The following is a 21,720-nucleotide window of genomic DNA, read 5'->3' as shown; positions in this document are numbered from 1 at the left end:
TCTCTACTAAAAATAGAAATTAAAAAAATAGCCGGGCGTGGTGTCATACACCTATAGTCCCAGCTACTCAGGAGATTGAGGCAGGAGAATTGCTTGAACCCAGGAGTCAGAGGTTGCAATAAGCCGAGACTGCACCACTGCACTCCAGCCTGGCAACAAAGTGAGACTACATCTCAAAAAATATGTATACTATATACAAAAATTACCCAGGCATGCTGGCAGGCGACCAGAATCCCAGCTACTCGGGAGACTAAGGCAGGATAATCACTTAAACCTGATGTTGCAGTGAGCTGAGATGCTGCCACCACACTCCAGCCTTTACTACAGAATGAGACCTTGTCTAAAAAATATAAAATGATAAAATAATAAATTACTTTTACAAGATATCTCAATATATCTCTATTTTCAAATTGACAGAAAAGCTTCTAAAAGTTGGTGTTTCTAAAAGGCCTCTGGTCCTAATTGTTACTAATTAGAGACAAAGCCCACAGGTGGCACCAGTCTGAAGTGTTTGGCTTACCGCTTTTAAGTTTGCTCCATTTTCTCACTTTTCCCTTCTAAGAGTAATGCCTTTTTTTTTTTTTTTTTTTTGGCTTGCTTAAAATATCTTTCTCCAATATCAAGTACTCAACAGGAAAATAAGAAATCTTTCATTATCACATGATGATGAAGGTATTCTGTTTTGTTCTCTAAATGTTTATAGTTTTACCTTTCATATTTAGGTCTTTCATACATCTAGAATTGATGGTGTATGGTGTGAGGTAAGGATTTTTCTTTTCCCGTGGATTTCCAATTGTCAATTTATTGAGAACCTTGTAATTTATTTTGTATTTTGTCACAAATCAAGGGTCCATTAATGTCTGAGTCTGTATCTACAAAGTCTTTCTGTTTGTTTGATTTTTGTTGTTGTTTCTTAGATAGTCTCACTCTGTCACCCAGGCTGGAGTGCAATGGCACCATCTCAGCCCACTGCAGCCTCGGCCTCCCAGGTTCAAGTAATTCTCCTGCCTCAGCCTCCTGAGTAGCTGGGATTACAGGCGTGTGCCACCAGGCCCAGCTAATTTTTGTTGTTGTTGTTGTTGTTTTGTTTTGTTTGCAGCCACGTTTAAGCTAAATTTTTTTGTATTTTGAGACCATCCTGACCAACATAGTGAAACCCCATCTCTACTAAAAATACAAAAATTAGCTGGGCGTGGTGGCACACACCTGTAGTCCCAGCTAATTTGGGAGTCTGAGGCAGGAGAATTGCTTGAACCTGGGAGTGGAGGTTGCAGTGAGCTGAGATGGCGCCACTACACTCCAGCTGGTGACAGAACAAGACTCTGTCTCAAAAAAAAAAAAGGCTGGGCGCGGTGGTTCACGACTATAATCCCAGCACTTTGGGAGGCTGAGGCGGGTGGATCACGAGGTCAAGAGATCGAGACCCTCCTTGGCCAACAAGATGAACCCCGTCTCCACTAAAAATACAAAAATTAGCTGGGTATAGTGGTGCGCGCCTGTAGTCCCAGCTACTCGGGAGGCTGAGGCAGGAGAATTGCCTGAACCCAGAAGGCGGAGTTTGCAGTGAGCCGAGATCACGCCATTGCACTCCAGCCTGGGTAACAACAGTGAAACTCCGTCTCAAAACAAACAAAAAAAAGAACAAAAATGGGAGAGACGGGGCTTTGTCACGTTGACTATGTAGGTCTTGAACTCCAGGCTTCATTGATTCGCAGCCTCAGCCTCCCAAAGTGCTGAGACCACAGGCATGACCCACCACACCTGGCTTGCTTTTTTTTTCCCTTTTGTTTTTCTTTTTCTTTCTTTTTTTTTTTTTTTTTTTGTGACAGGGTTTCACTCTGTTGCCCAGGCTGGCGTACAGTGGCACAATCACAGCTCACAGCAACCTCAACCTCCGAGGTTCAAGTGATCCTCCCCCAACTCTGCCTGCTGAGTAGCTGGGACCACAGGCACACACCACCATGCCTGGCTAATTTCTTTTTACTTTTTGCAGAAACAAGGGCTCACCATGTTGCCCAGGCTGGTCTTGAATTGCTGGGTTCAAGTGATCCTCCCGCCTTGGCCTCCCAAAGTGCTGGAATTACAGGTGTGAGCCACCACGACTGGCTCTACAGAAAGTCTCTACTGAGCTCTTGGTCTCTGTGTCCTTGCACAATCGCATGCCACCCCTTCCCTCCGTCCTCTCCTCTCCTGCTTCCTCTGCCATCACTTTGCGGCCCCTGTGTCTTCCCGCAGCTAGTTCTCTGACCCCGTCCTGGTCTCATTTAGCAAATGCTTCAATCCTCTTAGGTCAGGCCAGCCTCAGCAAAACACAGGGAGCATTAGTGCGGATTTGGGGGAAACATGTGACAGGCTGCATTTGGAGGTGGGGACAGACGGCCAAAATATAATGAAAAACCTTCCTGCTTCTCAGAGAGACCCAGAGAGGGATGTACACAGAAAACCACACTGAGGCTCCCGAGGGAAGCACAGCGACTGGAACAGGGAGAGATGGGTGGTGGGTCCAGGGAGAGAAGAGAATGAGGTGCAAAGAAAAGGGGAAACTGAGGCATGGGAGTTTCTTGCCCTCAAAACCAGAATAGGCAGGGTCTCCCTAGCATGTGTCACTTCCCATGTGACAGCAGCTGTCCTATGTGCTCTAATACCCTTACAAAAGGTCCTTTGAGGCTGGCAGCCTGTAATCCCTTTGCCTTCGGGGGTTTATGCCAACCATCAGGGTGTTTAAGTGCCTTTCTGAGTAGACTGAAAATATTCAGTCTGAGCGTGGACCAGGCCTCCCAGCTGAAGAGCGCTGCCCTGAACCCCTCCACTCTTTCAAGTGATACCAAGCTCATCTGTTTCTTGGACTGCCTGGAGGACGACCTGTGGGCATCTGGATGTCCACGAGACTTTGGGTAACAACTACACCTTCTCCACACGTGCAGGGTGTGAGCAATATTGGGTTATGCCATTTACATGCCCAGCACAGAGCCTCGCATACAGGAAGCTCTAAGTAAATGGGTGATCTCATTATTTTGCCATTTACACAACACCCTCCACCCATATCTCTTCCCTCCTCTAACTCACCTCCTACTTCTCTGCCCTGTGCAGACCCATGCTCCCCCTTCCCTCTCCCTCCCTAGTCTCTCCCTCCCTCCCAGTCCCTGCGCTTCTCCCTAGCAGGTTTCCCTGGCCTTGACCTAATCTAACTCACCACCTGCGCCAATCCTCTTAGAGCCAGGTGAGGCGGCATCTGCAGAATCTCAGCCAGGTCAGGGAAGAGTTGAAGGGGACGTGGGACATATTGGTGGATGATGTCAAAACCCTTTGCAAGCTTGTGCTGGCACCTTCTCATGCCTCCTCGATGGCTGTGAGACTTCAGTTACAGCAGCAGGTGCTGCCAGTGTCTCCTGGAGTCCTTCCCCTGCATAAGCCCCAGGGAGACCCTTCAGGAAGACGAAAGGGAGCTGCAGAACTGGCCAGTGAGTGGAAGCACATGCTGTCGATGTTCACAGATGCGCCTGATTGTCTCTGCATATTTGATGAAAAATGTAAACCCTCCCACCACTTTTTTGTTCTTTTTTTTTTTTTTTTTTGAGACGAGTGTTGGCTCTGTCGCCAGGCTGGAGTGCAGTGGTGCCATCTCAGCTCACTGCAACCTCCGCCTCCTGGGTTCAAGCGACTCTCCTGCCTCAGCCTCCTGAGTGGCTGGGATTACAGGTGCCTGCCACCACGCCCAGCTAATTTTTTTATTTTTAGTAGAGACGGGGTTTCACCATGTTGGCCAGGATGGTCTCGATCTCTTGACCTGGTGATCCACCTGCCTCAGCCTCCCACAGTGCTGGGATTACAGGCGTGAGGCACCGCGCCCGGCCTTGTTCTGTCTTTTGGCTCCAGTCAGCTCCAGGAAAGGGGACGGAATGGAAATTTATTTTTAGTTGGGTATTCATTCACTTTTTTTTTTTTTTTTTTTTTTTTTGAGACTCTGTTGCCCAGGCTGGAGTGCAGTGGCATAATTTTGGCTCACTGTGACCTCCACCTCCTGAGTTCAAGCAATTCTCGTCCCTCAGCTTCCAAAGTAGCTGGGATTACAGGCACCCACCATCACACCCAACTAATTTTTTGTTTTTTTAGTAGAGACAGGATTTCACCACGCTGGCCAGGCTGGTCTCGAACTCCTGACCTCAAGTGATTCACCTGACTTGGTCTCCCAAAGTGCTGGGATTACAGATGTGAATCACCACACCCGGCCTGTTCACTTCTGTATACTTAGAATTTCTTGCCATAGAAGAGTTTCTATTTTATCATTACAGAACTGTATCTTGGATAAAGTACAGCGGTAACTCTTTTTTTTTTTTTTAGTTGGTTTCGCTCTTGTTACCCAGGCTGGAGTGCAATGGCGTGATCTCGGCTCACCGCAACCTCCGCCTTCTGGGTTCAGGCAATTCTGCCTCAGCCTCCCGAGTAGCTGGGATTACAGGCGCATACCACCATGCCCAGCTAATTTTTGTATTTTTAGTAGAGACGGGGTTTCACCTCATTGACCAGGATGGTCTCGATCTCTTGACCTCGTGATCTTTTGAGACAGAGTCTTGCTCTGCAGCCCAGGCTGGAGTGCAGTGGCTCAATCCCGGCTCACTGCAACTCCACCTCCCAGGTTCAAACAATTCTTCTGCCTCAGCCTCCCAAGTAGCTGGGACTACAGGCACCAGCCACCACGCCCGGCTAATTTTTGTATTTTTAGTAGAGATGGGGTTTCACCATGTTGGCCAGGCTGGTCTTGAACTACTGACCTCGTGATCCGCCAACTTCAGCCTCCCAAAGTGCTGAGATTACAGGCATGAGCCACCACGCCCGGCTGTAAAGCGGTAACTCTTGTAGCTGACATAAGAAAATATCTACAGAATAAATACACACCACACACACACACACACACACACACACACACACACACTCCTGGGATTAATAAATGAATTTTCCCAGGTTCCAGGATCCAAAATCAGTAAACAAAAACCAATTGTATATCTTGGTGCTGTGCGGAACATTTTATTTAAAAAAAAAAAAAAAAGAAACAAATTGTACTTCTATATAATAGCAACAAAAAACTGGAAAATAAAAGTTTTTTAAAACGCTATTTACAAAAGCATTAAAAAACATGAAATAGGCTGACTGTGGTGGCTCATTCCTATAATCCCAGCACTTTGGGAAGTCGAGGCAGGAGGATCACTTGAGACCAAGAATTCAAGACCAGCCTGTACAGCACAGCGAGACCCCATCTACACACACAAAACAAACTCTAGCTGGACATGGTGGTGCACAGCTGTAGTCTCAGCTACTTGGGAGACTGAGGTGGGATAACTGCTTGAACCCGAGAGGCAGAGATTGCAGTGAACCAAAATTGAATCCCTGATTCCAGCCTGGGCGACAGAGCGAGACTCCATCTAAAAACAAAAATGCAAAAGGCCAGTAAGCCCATGACATCAAAAATCATCAGGGAAATGCATAATAAAACCAAAATGAAAGCCTGTAATCCCAGCCCTTTGGGAGGCTGAGGCAGGTGGACTACTTGAGGCCAGCCTGAGAAACGTAATGAGACCCCTATCTCTTCCAAAAAAATATTAAAGTTAACTGAGCATGATGGTGCACACTTGTAATCCCAGCTACTTAGGAGACCAAGGTGGGAGGATGACTTGAGCCCAGGAGGTCAGGGATACAGTGAGCCATGATCACTATACCGCAGCCTGGGGACAAATTCTAACAGACATGGCTGGGCAAGGTGGCTCACACCTGTCACCTCAGCACTTTGGGAGGCCAAGGCAGACAGATCACCTGAAGTCAGGAATTCGAGACCAGCCTGGCCAACATGGTGAAACCCCATCTCTACTAAAAAATACAAAAAGATTACCTGGGCATGGTGGTGCACACCTGTAATCCCAGCTACTCGGGAGGCTGAGGTAGGAGAATCGCTTGAACCTGGGAGGTGGAAGTTGCAGTGAGCAGAGATGAGATCGCACCACTGCACTCCAGCCTAGGAGACAGAGTGAGACTCCATCTCAAAATAAATGAATAATAGGGGAAACAATTGTGGGAGGGGGGGTACATAGGAACTCTCTGTACCACTTTATCATTTTCTGTAAATCTAAAGCCATTCTTTAAAGTATACTTTTTAAATAATTAAAGTGATTAACCAGAGGCTTAAAAAGTTAGATGGGAGAATTTCTTCTTTTTTTCAAGACAGAGTCTCGCTCTGCCACCCAGGCTGGAGCGCAGTGGCGCGATCTTGGCTCACTGCAACCTCCGCCCTCCAACCTCAAGCAATCCTCCCACCTCAGCCTCCCAAGTAGCTGAGACCACAGACACGTGCCATCATGCCCAGCTGTTTGTATTTTTGGTAGAGACGGGGTTTTGCTATGTTGCCCAGGCTGGTCTCAAACTCCCGGGCTCAAGTGGTCTTTCTGCCTCAGCCTCCCAAAATGTTGGGACTATAGGCATGAGCCGCTGTGGCAGGCCATTTATTTTTCTTTACGCCCTTAGTACCCTGGGTTAATTATAGGGGAAACAGGCCGGGCATGGTGGCTCACGCTTGTAATCCCAGCACTTTGGCAAGCCTAGTGTCCTGGGCTATTTCCAAATCCTATACACGTAAAAGTGCAACAAGTAGAAGCACTTTTAGAGAAATAAAAGATTTTTATTACCCTCAAAAAATACGTGTATATATGTGTCTCTGTGTGTGTAATAGGTTTACAAGGAGTCACTGAGTTCTTTTTTTCTGAGACAGAGTCTTGCTCTGTCACCCAGGCTGGAGAGCAGTGGCACCATCTTGGCTCACTGCAACCTCCACCTCTCAGGTTCAAGTGATTCTCCTGCCTCAGCTTCCCAAGTAGCTGGGATTACAGGCACACGCCACCACGCCTGGCTAATTGTTGCATTGTTTTGTAGAGACGGGGTTTCACCATGTTGGACTTGAACCTTTCACCTCAGCCTCCCAAAGTGCTGGGATTACCGGTGTGAGCCACCTCGCCTGGCCTACGTGCTCTTCACTTATTTTTTGTTTGTTTGGTCAGGGTCTTGCTCTGTCACCCAGGCTGAAGTGCAATGATGTGATCTCAGCTCACTGCAACCTCCTGGGCTCAAGGGATCCTCTCACCTCAGCCTCTCGAGTGGCTGGGACCACAGGCATGTGCCACCACGCCCGGCTAATTTTTTGTATTTTTGGTAGAAACTGGGTTTTGCCACGTTGCCCAGGCTGGTCTCGAACTCCTGACCTCCAGAGACCCTCCCACCTCTGTAAAGTGGCACTTTACAATCTCCCACTGTAAAGTGTCAAGATTACAGGCGTGAATCACTGCGCCCAGCCTCATTTTCTCAATATGTATCCAGTGACTATGTAAGTACTGTTAACCCACTCAGGTGGGGTGGGACGACTGTCCTCTCTATACCATCCCCTCCTGGTTCACACCCCCCTTCCCAACCCCCCTACCCTTCTCACCTTTGTCACATGGAAGCACCCCTACCTCCTCCTTCTGCCACTCTGCCTCTCCTCTGCTGCCCCCTGGTGGCAATCCTGGCCCCTGGTTCTCCCCAGTGCTGTTCCTGGCCCCCTTTAGCAAGTGTCCAATCCTCTTAAACCAGGCCAGCCTCAGCAGAGCACAGAGAGAATTAAATCCGATTTGGAGGCAGGAGACACCCGACAGGCTACTGGGGGAGGGGGCGAGGACAGACAGCTTTTTTTTTTTTTTTTTTTTTTGAGATGGCGTTTCACTCTTGTTTCCCAGGCTGGAGTGCAATGGCACAATCTCAGCTGCTACCTCTGCCTTCCAGGTTCAAGCGATTCTCCTGCCTCAGCCTCCCGAGTAGCTGGGACTACAGGCAAGCACTACCAGCTAATTTTATATTTTTAGTAGAGACGAGGTTTTTCCATGTTGGTCATGTTGGTCAGGCTGGTCTCGACCTCCCAACCTCAGGTGATCCGCCCACCTCAGCCTCCCAAAGTGCTGGGATTATAGGTGTGAGCCACGGTGCCTGGCCCTAGACAACGTGTTTTAAAACAAAAGCCCCTCCTGCTTTTTTTTTTTTTTTTTTTTTTTTTTTTTCTGTCACCCAGGCTGGAGTGCAGTGGTGCCATCTCAGCTCACTGCAACCTCTGCCTCCCGGGTTCACAAAATTCTCCTGCCTCAGCCTCCCGAGTAGCTGGGATTACAGGCACCCACCACCACACTGGCTAAATTTTTTGTCTTTTTAGTAGAGACAGGGTTTCACCATGTTGGCCAAGCTGGGCTTGAACTCCTGACCTCAGGTGATCCACTACCTCGGCCTTTCAAAGTGCTGGGATTACAGGCGTGAGCCACAGAGTCCAGCCTTCTCCTGCTTTTGACAGACTGGGAGAGAGACAGACACAGAACCCACAGAGTGACAGACGGGGGGATCGAGAGAGAGGCACATGGGTTAGAGTGAGCCCCCACCCAAAGAGGGCTGGCAGACTCTGCCCTCTTCACCACTAAGGGATCAGAGGTTTTGTTATGTCTCATCTAGATTTCTAGGCACACAGTTTATTGTATTGAAATATCATTTTCCTCTGAAAGGAACTCGAGGTCCTTGACATAAATGCTGACTCCAGGTCTGGGCAGGAAATAAGATATGCCTGGAACACTTCATCAAGCCTGAAAATAGGATTTTCAGAGATGGCAGAGATTATGTCCGTGGAACTCAGGCACAATTTGGGAGGCCTAGGTGGGTGGATCATCAGGTCAGAGATCGAGACCATCCTGGCCAACATGGTGAAACCCTGTCTCTACTAAAAATACAAAATTTAGGTGGGCGTGGTGCATGCCTGTAGTCCCAACTACTAGGGAAGCTGAGGCAGGAGAATCGCTTGAAGCCAGGAGGCGGAAGTTGCAGTGAGCTGAGATGGCACCACTGCACTCCAGCCTGGGCGACAGAGCAAAACTATGTCTAAAAAATGAGAGAGTTTATTTGGATTATTTGTAACAAAAGTTAAATGCTTGAGGAGATAAATACCTCATTTACTCTGATGTGATTATTATGCATTGTATGTCTGTATCGAAATAGCCCATGTGCCCCATAAATATATACACCTACTATGTACCCAGAAACTTTTTAATTTTGAGTAGAAGCCTCACTCTGTCACTCAGGCTGGAGTGTAATGGCTCAATCTCAGCTCACTGCAACCTCTGCCTCCGGGTTCAAGTGATTCTCCTGCCTCAGCCTCCTGAGCAGATGGGACAACAGGCGCGTGCCACCGTGCCCTGCTAATTTTTGTATTTTTAGTAAAGACGGAGTTTCGGTTGGAGACTCCGGGACGTCGGTAGTTTCCTGGGCCGGGTTCTGCGGCCTTGCTTCTGTTTACTTTTCCACTCCAGGCCACTATGCCGCAGTACCAGACCTGGGAGGAGTTCAGCCGCGCTGCGGAGAAGCTTTACCTCGCTGACCCTATGAAGATTTAAACTACCTTTTAATATAAGGGATTTGTAGTATCAGCTTGTTGAGCAATGACTTCGAATCTAGTTTTCAGAAGCAGCAGTTATTTGAGTGCATGAATGGAATGATGATCACTATAATGTACTGAAACCACCATATTACAGAAATATTTGCTACTTATTTTCCATCTGTAGTTTCTCAGAAGGGCTATAGATTATTTGAACTGTCAAATCCTTGCATACTTCTGTGACACCCCTGCCCATTTTCACTCTCTATTTAACCAAGGTGTTAGATGTGACTGTCACAACTGTTATGTTTCCCAGTAAACCAGAAGTATGATATTATTTGATACTTACATTTGTATCCTAAATTTCACCACCTAAATGTAATGTTCACATGTTGATTCCTCAAGAATGAAGTGAAGGTACTACATTGAAATATGTTTTGTAGAAATTTGTCATGTTGAGCAACATTTTAGCATGGTAAGTTCCCTTAGCTATATGAATTTTGGCATGTTTCAGAGAGATGAGCAAATAAAATGTTACATAAATATGTAAAAAAAAAAAAAAAAAAAAAAGACGGAGTTTCGCCATGTTGGCCAGGCTGGTCTCGAACTCCTGACCTCATGATCACCCACCTCGCCTTCCCAAAGTACTGGGATTACAGGCGTGAGCCACCTTGCCCGGCCAAATTTTAATTTTTAACTTTTTAAAAAGAAAGTGTCATGTCACCCAGCCAAAGATGGTGATTCACTTGACTACTCTGGTGACCCACAGGGATTCCGCAGGGTCTTCCACGGTGATCCGAGGTGAACTGAGAAGATGCAGTTCTCAGACACGGCCACACGCTGTCGCCGTTAGACAGGAATTCACGGTGTCTCCCCCGTTAGGCTGGTGATGTGCAGGCTGAATTCTTGGAAGGTGTGAATGGTCTCGACTAAGCCAAAGTCAGATGGTGGCGTTTTCATGCATATGGTACAATTAAAACAAGAGCTCTGGTACATACTTGCAGTGCTCACCAAGTTTTCAAGTTCTCATCCCCTTCCTTTTTTTTCAGACGGAGTCTCAGTCGCCCAGGCTGGAGTGCAGTGGCGTGATCTCGGCTCACAGCAACCTCCCCCTCCCCTTCCCAGGTTCAAGCGATTCTCCTGTCTCAACCTCCCAAGTAGCTGGGATTACAGGAGCCTGCCACCACACTCGGCTAATATGTTCGTAGTTTTTTAGCAGAGACGGGTTTTCACCATCTTCACTAGGCTGGTCTTGAACTTCTGACCTCGTGATCCACTCACCTCGGCCTCCCAAAGAGGGCTGAGCCACCGCATCCGGCTTCTCATTCCCTTCCTAAACATAGTCTAAATTCCCTAGCCAGGTTCCACAGGTGGGCTCGGGTTTTGTGGGCGGAGTTCTGAAAGTGGGCGGGACTGTGTAACTGGTTCTGGCCAATGGGCTGTGACGAAAGCTGATGCGTCACTTCCTGGCTGACGCCTTTACCGGCCAATGCCTGCTCTGAAGGCCAAGGCGAGTAAGATCGCTTGAGACCAGATTCAAGACCTACCTGAGCGAGATAGCGAGGACTCCCACCCTGCCCCATCCCGCCCAGTTCCCCTCCAAAATGAAAAATAAATTAGCTGCGAGTGGGGGTGCGCTTGTAGTACCGGCTACTCAGAAGGCTGAGGTGGGAGGACCACTCAAGCCCAGGAGGAGTTCGAGGCTGCAGTGAACCGTGCTCATGCCACTGCACTCCACCCTGGGTGACAGAGCCATACCTTAGTCTCTTTAAAAAAAGAAAAGCAGGCTGGGAGCGGTGGCTCACGTCTGTAATCCCAGAGCTGTGGGGGCCGAGGCGGGCGGGTCACGAGGTAGGAGATTGAGACCATCCTGACACAGTGAAACCCTGTCTCTACTGAAAATACAAAAAATTAGCCAGGCATGATGGCAGGTGCCTGTAATTCCTGCTACTCAGGAGGGTGAGGCAAGAGAATCGCTTGAACCTGGGAGGTGAGGTTGCAGTGAGCTGAGACCGAGCCACTGCACCGCAGCCTGGGTGACAGTAAGTCTCCGTCTCAAAAAAAAAAAAAAAAAGAATGACCCCGTATGAAGCCATCGAGCTCCCAGGCAAGAGGGGCGTCAGAGGGCATGACTCCCCCAGCACCTTGATCTTGGATTTCTGGCCTCCAGAACTGTGAGAAAAATATCTAGGGCCAGGCGCAGGTGGCCCACACCTGCAATCCCAACACTTCAGGTGACAGAGGCAGGAGAATCATTTGAGCTCAGGAGTTCAAGACCAGCCTGGGCAACATAGTGAGACCTCATCTCTACAAAAAAAAAAGGCAGGTGGGGGAGCAGTAGCTCAAGCCTAAGTATTCCCAGCAGTTTGGGAGGCCAAGGCAGGTGGATCCCTGAGGTCAAGAGCTCGTTATCAGCCTGGCCAACATGGTGAAACCCTGTCTCTATTAAAAATACAAAAATTAGCTGGGTGTGGTGGCGCGTGCCTGTAATCTCAGGTACTTGGGAGGCTGGGGAAGGAGAATCACTTGAACCTGGGAGGCGAAGGTTACAGTGACCCGAGATGGCACCACTGCATTCCAGTCTGGGCAACAGAGCACAATTTCCTCAATAAAAAAGAAAAAGAAAAATCAGCTGGGCATGGTAGTACTCCCGTGTGGTCCCAGGTATCAGGAGGCTGAGACAGGAGAATCACTTACACCCGGGAGATGGAGGCTGCAGTGAGCTGGGATCACACCACTGCCCTCCAGAGCAAAATTCTCTCAAAAAATCATAACCTCAGTATTTCTGCAAAGTGCTTCCTTATGAGCAGAGGGCTGGTGCACTGAGCACTCAGCACGTGGTCAATAATCTGGGATGGGGGCCTGGAGGGAGGCAGCCCAGGGGTAAAACAGGATACGCTCCTCACACGCACATTCGGTTAAACTCGTCCAATATTTATTGAATTGTGAACAGCTGACTTTGCCACAATCAGACACCCATCCTGATGCCTCTCTTGGCTTCCCCTAGAGAAGGATGCCTGAGGCGGGATGTTCCCCAAATTCTGGGGGACAACAGGGGAAACATGGGGTATGCACAGATATCTGATAAAATCGGGGGATGGGAGGAGGGTGGGGCAGTGTGGAGCCCGGGAAGACACACACACACAGAGGCAGAGATCAAGGGCATCAATCTCTGCCCCCAAGAGCAGCCACGAGAGCATCGGGGAAGGACCAGGCGTCCACGAGGCATTTCACTCCTTCCCGTCATGAAGCGTCTGCTGAGAGGGGCTGGATTAAGGTCCCTGGACTGTGGAGAGAAAAAAAAAGGTGGCTGGGGGAGGGAGTCAGTTTGCAGGAACAGAGGCCAAGCTTGGGGCCCCCGTCACAAGGAAGAAAGATAAATAAGCCGGGCGCAGTGACTCTTGCCTGTAATCCCAGCACTTTGCAAGGCTGAGGCAGGCGATCACTTGAGCCCAGAAGTTCGAGACCAGTCTGGGTAACATGGCAAAAAAAAAAAAACATCTCTACACAAACTGCAAAAATTAGCTGGGCATGGTGGTGCACACCTGTAGTCCCAGCTACTTGGGAGGCTGAAGTGGGAGAGTCACTCGAGCCTAGGAGGTCAAGGCTGCAGTGAGCTCTGATTGCACCACTTAACTCTAGCCTGGATGACAGAGGGAGACCCTGTCTCTCAAAAAAAAAAAATAAAACCTCACAAAACAAAACGTCAGGCGCAGTGGCTCACACCTGTAATCCCAGCACTTTGGGAGGCCGAGGTGGGTGGATCGCCTGAGGTGAGAAGTTTGAAACCAGCCTGGCCAACATAGTGAAACCCTGTCTCTACTAAAAATACAAAAAATTAGCCAGGAATGGTGGCAGGCGCCTGTAATCCCAGCTACTTGCAAGGCTGAGGCAGGAGAATTGTTTGAACCCAGGAGGCAGAGGTTGCAGTGAGCTGAGATCGCGCCATTGCACTCCAGCCTGGGTAACAAGAACGAAACTCCAACTCAAAACAACAAAAAAATAAACACAATAAGGATAAGGAAGGGTCGGAGGAAAATTAAGATGCAGAGAAAAACTGAGGCACAAGGAAATGAAACACCCAGGAGGGAAAGAAATTGTAACTCCACAAAGTGAGTTTGGCTAAAACCTAGTTCTCAGTTTTCTGCGGTGAGGAATTCTGATGAGGAAACTGAGGCAGGTGTGATGGTGCTGAGGGGCAGCCAGCCACGGACCTCACAGAAAGCCTTGCTAGCCACCCCCGCACATAGTCAAATCTGGTTTCCAGAGACCTATTAAACAATAGACATTGTTTTCTTTTTTTTTTTGAGGCGGAGTCTCGCTCTGTGCCCAGGTTGGAGTGCAGTGGCCCCATCTCGGCTCACTATAATCTCTACCTCCCAGGTTCAATCGATTCTCCTGCCTCAGCCTCCCAAGTAGTAGCTGGGATTACAGGTGCCCGCCACCATGCCCGGCTAATTTTTTATGTTTTTGGCAGAGATGGGGTTTCACCGTGTTAGCCAGGATGGTCTCCATCTCCTGACCTCGTGATCTGCCTGTCTCAGCCTACCAAAGTGCTGGGATTACAGGCGTGAGCCACCTTGCCCGGCCAACAGACACTGTTTTCTTTGATACCCAAGGCAGTCCCCCTGGGTATCAGGCGGTCCCCCCACAGGGACCTCTGTGTTCCTCATCAACTGCCTGGTTTAATCACTGTGCAGGGAGAAGGCTCACCTCGGCCAAAGATCTGCGCCTTGCCCAGCTCCTGGGAGGTCCCCTGTAAGACCTTGCAGTGTCCTGCCTCAGACTGGACCTGGTTGGACCAAGCGCGGTGGCTCACACCTGTAATCCCAGCACTTTGGGAGGCTGAGGCGGGTGGATCACTCGAGTCCAGGAGTTCAAGGCCAGCCTGGCCAACAGAGTAAAACCCCATCTTACAGAAAAACACAGAAATTAGCCAGGTGTGGTGGCACGTGCCTGTGATCCCAGCTACTAGGGAGGCTGAGGCAGGGGAATTTCATGAACCCAGGAGGCAGAGGTTTCAGAGATCACACCACTGTACTCTAGCCTGGGCAACAGAGTAAGACTCCGTCTGGGGGGGAAAAAAAAACAGCCAGGGTTGGTGGCTCACGCCTGTAATCGCAGCACTTTGGGAGGCTGAGGTGGGTGGATCATTTGAGGTCAGGAGTTACAAAAATTAGCCAGGCATGGTGGTGGGCGCCTGTAATCCCAGCTACTCAGGAGGCTGAAGCAGGAGAATCACATGAACCCGGGAGACGGAGGTTGCAGTGAGCAGTGATCATGCCACTGCATTCCAGCCTGGTGACAGAGCGACACTCTGTCTCAAAAAACTAAATAAATAGGCCGGGCGCGGTGGCTCAAGCCTGTAATCCCAGCACTTTGGGAGGCCGAGGAGGGTGGATCACGAGGTCAAGAGATCGAGACCATCCTGGTCAACATGGTGAAACCCCGTTTCTACTGAAAATACAAAAAATTAGCTGGGCATGGGGGCGCGTGCCTGTAATCCCAGCTACTCAGGAGGCTGAGGCAGGAGAATTGCCTGAACCCAGGAGGCGGAGGTTGCGGTGAGCCGAGATTGCGCCATTGCACTCCAGCCTGGGTAACAAGAGCGAAACTCCGTCTCAAAAAAAAAAAAAAATTCAAAGCTCACATGGTGGCTCCCCACCCCCACACTTCGCAACAGCTAACACAGCTTTGGGATTCTGCAATTCCATTTTTCTTATCCATTATTTTAAAGGGATTTGCTTTGCTTCAGAGCTGCACATAAGGGAAGGTATCATCTGTATGTCTGTACTGCACTACTTCAAATTGGCACGTCCCAATTCACATTGAACATGACCTCATTCTGCTCTGGTAAGGAATTCTGGGAAATGGAACTTCAGCTTAAGGCACTTGAAACTAGTTTTCTGGCACAAGGCCCGCTGGGAGCTGGCACTCAGGTCCACCTTGTGCTGGACGGGACACTCTGTTCTAGATCAGCATGGAGTGGGAACTGGAGCTGAAGTTGAGGGCGGAGTAGAAAGAATGGCCGTGCGCAGTGGCTCGTGCCTGGAATCCCAGCATTTTGGGGGCCAAGGCGGGTGGATCACCTGAGGTCAGGAGTTCAAAACCTGCCCGGCCAATATGGCGAAACTCCATCTCTACTAAAAATACAAAAATTAGCTAGGCATGGTGGCACCCGTCTCTAATCCCAGCTATTAGGAGGCTGAGACACAAGAATCCCTAAAATACAGGAGGCGGAGGTTGCAGTGAGCTGAAAATCCAGCCTGGGTGACAGAGCGAGACTCCATCTCAAAAATAAATCAATAGGCGAGTGCTGTGGCTCTCGCCTGTAGTCGCAGCACTTCGGGAGATGGAGAAGAGTGGATCACCCTCACACCTCTAAGCCATCATCCATCTCAGCTGTCACCCTCACACCTCTAAGCCATCATCCATCTCAGCTGTCACCCTCACACCTCTAAGCCATCATCCATCTCAGCTGTCACCCTCACACCTCTAACCCATCACCACCATCTCAGCTGTCACCCTCACACCTCTAACCCATCACCATCTCAGCTGTCACCCTCACACCTCTAACCCATCACCACCATCTCAGCTGTCACCCTCACACCTCTAACCATTCACCACCATCTCAGCTGTCACCCTCACACCTCTAAGCCATCATCCATCTCAGCTATCACCCTCACACCTCTAACCATTCACCACCATCTCAGCTGTCACCCTCACACCTCTAACCATTCACCACCATCTCAGATGTCACCCTCACACCTCTAACCCATCACCACCATCTCAGCTGTCACCCTCACACCTCTAACCCATCATCACTACCTCAGCTGTCACCCTCATACCTCTAACCCATCACCACAATCTCAGCTGTCACCCTCACACCACACCTCTAACCATTCACCACCATCTCAGCTGTCACCCTCACACCTCTAACCCATCATCCATCTCAGCTGTCACCCTCACGCCTCTAACCCATCACCATCTCAGCTGTCACCCTCACACCTCTAACCCATCATCCATCTCAGCTGTCACCCTGCACACCTCTAACCCATCATCCATCTCAGCTGTCACCCTGCACACCTCTAACCCATCATCCATCTCAGCTGTCACCCTCACACCTCTAACCCATCACCACCATCTCAGCTGTCACCCTGCACACCTCTAACCCATCATCCATCTCAGCTGTCACCCTCATACCTCTAACCCATCACCACCATCTCAGCTGTCACCCTCACACCTCTAACCCATCATCCATCTCAGCTGTCACCCTGCACACCTCTAACCCATCATCCATCTCAGCTGTCACCCTCACACCTCTAACCCATCACCACCATCTCAGCTGTCACCCTCACACCTCTAACCCATCATCCATCTCAGCTGTCACCCTCACACCGCTAACCCATCATCCATCTCAGCTGTCACCCTCACACCTCTAACCCATCACCACCATCTCAGCTGTCACCCTCACACCTCTAACCCATCATCCATCTCAGCTGTCACCCTCACACCTCTAACCCATCACCACCATCTCAGCTGTCACCCTCACACCTCTAACCCATCATCCATCTCAGCTGTCACCCTCACACCTCTAACCCATCATCCATCTCAGCTGTCACCCTGCACACCTCTAACCCATCATCCATCTCAGCTGTCACCCTGGCACACCTCTAACCCATCATCCATCTCAGCTGTCACCCTCACACCTCTAACCCATCATCCATCTCAGCTGTCACCCTGCACACCTCTAACCCATCATCCATCTCAGCTGTCACCCTCACACCTCTAACCCATCATCCATCTCAGCTGTCACCCTCACACCTCTAACCCATCATCCATCTCAGCTGTCACCCTCACACCTCTAACCCATCATCCACCTCAGCTGTCACCCTCACACCTCTAACCCATCATCACCATCTCAGCTGTCACCCTCACACCTCTAACCCATCACCACCATCTCAGCTGTCACCCTCACACCTCTAACCCATCACCACCATCTCAGCTGTCACCCTCACACCTCTAACCCATCACCACCATCTCAGCTGTCACCCTGCACACCTCTAACCCATCATCCATCTCAGCTGTCACCCTCACACCTCTAACCCATCATCACCGTCTCAGCTGTCACCCTGCACACCTCTAACCCATCATCACCGTCTCAGCTGTCACCCTCACACCTCTAACCCATCATCACCATCTCAGCTGTCACCCTGCACACCTCTAACCCATCACCATCTCAGCTGTCACCCTGCACACCTCTGACTCCATCTCAGTTGTCATCCTTCATCACCCAGCTCTGTCTAACTTCACCCTGCTTGCTCTGGGGACACAATATGTCCCCCTCATCTCCCAAGCTCTCCACCCTGGGTCAAGGAGTCAGAGGATGGGGCTGGGAGAAGATTGGAAGGGTGGTTCCCTGTCTAGCGGGCCCCTCCCTCTCACCTCTGCCTTCAGGGCACATTAGCCCTGAGCCAAGGCGGCTTTGATGGCGGCCACCAGCTTCAGAAACTTGCTTTCCGTGTCCACGTAGCCATCGCCTTTCTAGGGAGGGGAAGAAGAAAGAAGGGATGAGCTGGGACCAAGACACCGACCTCAGCTGCAACCCACGCTAGCGCCAAAACGAGGCAGGACAGACGGACGGACGGACGGACGGACAGACAGACAAACCTTCTTAGAGTGAATCAACTTCCCAGCTACCGTTACTTCGAAGAACCCGGTGGCTTGGGGAGTTCCCTCGCCGGACTGAGGAAGGGAGAGAGGATGTTGGAGGCGCTGAGACATCCTCTTGGGGAGACCCTCCCTTTCCCAGGGGGTTACCTAACACCCCCCACCCCCAATGCCATCCAGGCCTAAGGGACCAACACTGCCTGTGCTCAAGACTCACGATGTCCAGGCGGCCAGGGAACTCATCTTCTAACTTCTTCTTGAGCTGAAGATACTGAAAATGGGGTGGGAGGTCACGGCAGCCATCGTACCAGTTAGCCTCCCTCCTGATAGGCGCTCTCCCCGTCCCCAGCTTCCAGGAATCCCTCCCACCCCCCAGGCCCACCTGCTTACCTTGGACTTGTAGCCTCAAGCGCCACTGGTGGAAGAGTCCAAGACAGCAGGGCCCAGGGGAGAGAGGGTGAAGTGGGGGATCCGGAAAAGGGGAGAGACAGGCAGTGTGGCGGGGAGCAAAGTGGGGCCAGGAAGAAATAAAGAGGAACACAGATGACCAAGCAGAGGTGGTGACAGATGGCACCAGCCAGGCAGAGTGTTGGGGACACAGCACGGGGTGGCACCAGGACACACAGACACACACAGAAAACCAACACCAAGCAAGAGACGGAGAGGGGGAGGGGAAGAAGGGGAGAGAGAGGAGACAGGGACACCACAAGGGTGAGATAGATGGGGAGAGAGGAAAAACCAGGAGAACTGGATTAGGAGAACAGCGCAAATGTCCCCACCCACTCACTGTGCCCACGGCCCCCACCCACAGCCGTTGGAGCACTCCAAGGAAAACCTAGCGGCTGCTGGATTCTTACACCACGCCTGGCTAATGTTTGTATTTTCGCCCTGCTGCCCAGGCTGTTCTCAAACTCCTGACCTCAGGGGATCAGCCAGCCTCCGCCTCCCAAAGTGCTGAGATTACAGGCAGGAGCCACGGCCCAGCGGCTCCAGGATTCTGAACACCTTCCCAGTCCCCGGGATGAAATACAAGCTCACCCGACCCCCACACCCCCACAGCGGGCTATTTTGGGACTGGAATCTGCTGCACAGGCCTGGTGGGCGTCTCAAAATGTCACTCTTGCCTCTGCTTTGTCGAGCAGGCAGAGACATTCGAAAGCTGCTGGCAGACCCGGGTTCCAGTTACCCCCGTCACCTGCAGTCCAGACTTGAAGCTACTGACCTGACCCCACCCCAGCTCCAGCCTCAGTTTTCTCGCCTGTAAGACAGAACTAAAATTCCCCTCTCTTATTTTTTTTTTTTTTGAGACAGAGTCTCGCTCGGCCGCCAAGGCTGGAGTGCAGTGCTGCGTTCTCAGCTCGTGGCAACCTCCACCTCCCAGGCTCCTGCGATCCTCCTAACTCAGCCTCCGGAGTAGCTGAGACTACAGGTGCATGCCACCACGCCCGGCTAACTTTCTAAGTTTTTGTAGAGATGGGGATCCCCCTGTATTGCCCAGGCTGGCCTTGAACTCTTGGGCTCAAGCGATCCACTCGCCTCGGCCCCCCAAAGTGTTTGGATTACAGGCGTGATCCGTACCTGGCCTAAAATTCCCCTCTCAAGGGATTTGTGGGAGGGTAAATTCATTGAACATGTGTTCATTAAATACCTAAGTGAACGCCAGCATAGTATTTGCTGCTGGGGAGTGGGGAGAATGTAAAGTAATTTATATCCCATCCTATTACATCCTTCCTGAGACTTGGAGAAATTAAACGTGTTCGGTGCCGACGCGCAGCCTCCCTCTCGCCACAGACAGGAAAACCCAGGCCAGAAACGGAGAGGGGTTCGTGGCCAAAGGAAACCGTTGGGCAGAGGCCCACAATTCAAGTGTTTTCGAAACACGGGCTGAGACATTCTCGAACCTTCTGGGCTCTCACCGTCCCCACCCCGCGACTGTTCTGGATACTTGGGGAGGAGAAGACTTAGGGTGGAGGAGCCTGAGGTCCCTTTACAAAGCTGACCGCCAGCCCCTTCCCCCAGCGCAGCCCGGGAGTCGGGAGCTGGAAATTGACACGCAGCCGTCTCAGCGCCACCTTTTGGAACGCCGGGTGCCCAGCGTGTCACAAGCCGAAGAGGCGGCCCGGGGACCACCGCCCTCTGCTTTTCGCCCCTCCGCACGCCCACCCCACCCACGCAGGAATCGCTTTTCCCATAGAGGGGTCCCCACGGCTCCTCGCCCAGACGCCCCCAGACCCCGGCTCCGAGCGTGCGGAGGATCCGGTCCCAGAGGGGGTCAGGAACAGGGGCGCCGCTGCCCGCTGCGCTTACCAATAAACGACTCGGACGGTGAGAGCCATGGCTCTGGGCTGCCACATCCGCCGGGAGCAGAAGCCCGGGCCACACCGACCTCCCGCCCGAACGCGCGAGGTCTGCACGAGTGCGGCAGGAACCTGCTCAGTGAGGACCTGGCCTCCGCTTCCCCTGGCGCCAACCAATGCCGGGGAGGGGCGGGGGGGGAGAGGTGCCAAGGCGGGGGACGAGGGACCCGCGGCCCGCCAGCTTGAGGCCCCCACACAAGTCTCCTTCCCATCCTCCTGTTGGGCTGGAGAGAGTCTGGACAGAGGCAGTCTCCGGGGGACGCCCTCCGCGCGTCCCCTCCCAGGTCCCCCCCGGCCAGAATGGTACGGCCCGCGCGGGTGCTGGTTCAGGGGCCGCCGCTCCCAGCTGGGCCCGGAATCAGCCTCAAGGGTGGTCCTTTCAGAAAACGCGTGGGCTGCGGGGCGGCGCGGTGGGGACGGAGGCGGGGCGCGATTCTCGGGTCCCTCATCTCTTGGAGAGGGCCAGAGGGACGAGCGTGGAAGATTCGGGGTAGACCAGGTGAGAGCGGAGGGAGCGGGTTGGAAGGAAGGTTTTTCTGGGAGCGGTCCAGAGCCCACAGCTGCCTTATAAAGAACTGCAGCTGCAGGGCGCGCTGGCTCATGCCTGTAACCCCATGGCTTTAGGCAGAGGCGGGAGGATCGCTTGAGCCCAGTTCAAGACCGGCCTGGGCAACATGTCCAGACTGCGTCTCTACAGAATAATAATCATCATACATTAGCAGCTGGGCGCGGTAGCTCACACCTGTAATCCCAGCACTTTGGGAGGCCGACGTGGGCGGATCATTTGAGGTCAGGAGTTCGAGACCAGCCTGGCCAACATGATAAAACCCCGTCTCTACTAAAAATATAAAAATTAGCTGGGCGTGGTGGCGCACGGCTGTAAGCCGAGCTCCTCTGAAGCCTGAGGCAGAGGCAGGAGAATCGCTTGAACCTGAGAGGCAGAGGCCGCAGTGAACCAAGATCGGGCCAATGCACTCCAGCCTGGGCAACAGAGACTCCATCTCAAAAAATACATACATACATACATAACAAATTAGCAGGGCGTGGTGGCCTGTGCCTATAGTCCCAGCTACTAGAGAGGCTGAGGCAGGAGGATCACTAGAGCCCAGGAGTTGGAAGCTGCTGTGAATGGTGATTGCACCACTGCACTCTACCTTGGCCCACCAAGTGAGACCCCCTCTAAAAAAACAAAAGACCTGCTGTGACCAGGTGGCTCATACCTGTCATCTCTGCTTTGGGAGGCAGGAGGATAGCTTGAGCCAACGAATC

At 51.4% G+C, this 21,720-nt stretch overlaps 1 protein-coding gene across 2 annotated transcripts; it reads right to left on the bottom strand.

Annotated features, from left to right (window-relative positions):
• Positions 1–12,338: 12,338 nt before the first annotated feature.
• SELENOW (selenoprotein W) lies at positions 12,339–20,566 on the bottom strand. Of its 2 annotated transcripts, none has more exon segments than NM_001278377.1 (6): positions 12,339–12,734; positions 17,870–17,968; positions 18,095–18,169; positions 18,312–18,365; positions 18,485–18,509; positions 20,402–20,566. In NM_001278377.1, coding segments are annotated over 5 exon segments (264 nt in total). In that variant the 5' UTR covers positions 20,431–20,566; the 3' UTR covers positions 12,339–12,734; positions 17,870–17,887.
• Between the last annotated feature and the right edge of the window lie 1,154 nt (positions 20,567–21,720).

The sequence above is a fragment of the Callithrix jacchus genome, chromosome 22, assembly GCF_049354715.1.
Source record: "Callithrix jacchus isolate 240 chromosome 22, calJac240_pri, whole genome shotgun sequence".
Lineage (NCBI taxonomy): Eukaryota > Metazoa > Chordata > Mammalia > Primates > Cebidae > Callithrix > Callithrix jacchus.
The sequence above is the reverse complement of the archived record's forward strand: the minus strand, read 5'-3'. Positions and strand labels throughout refer to the sequence as shown.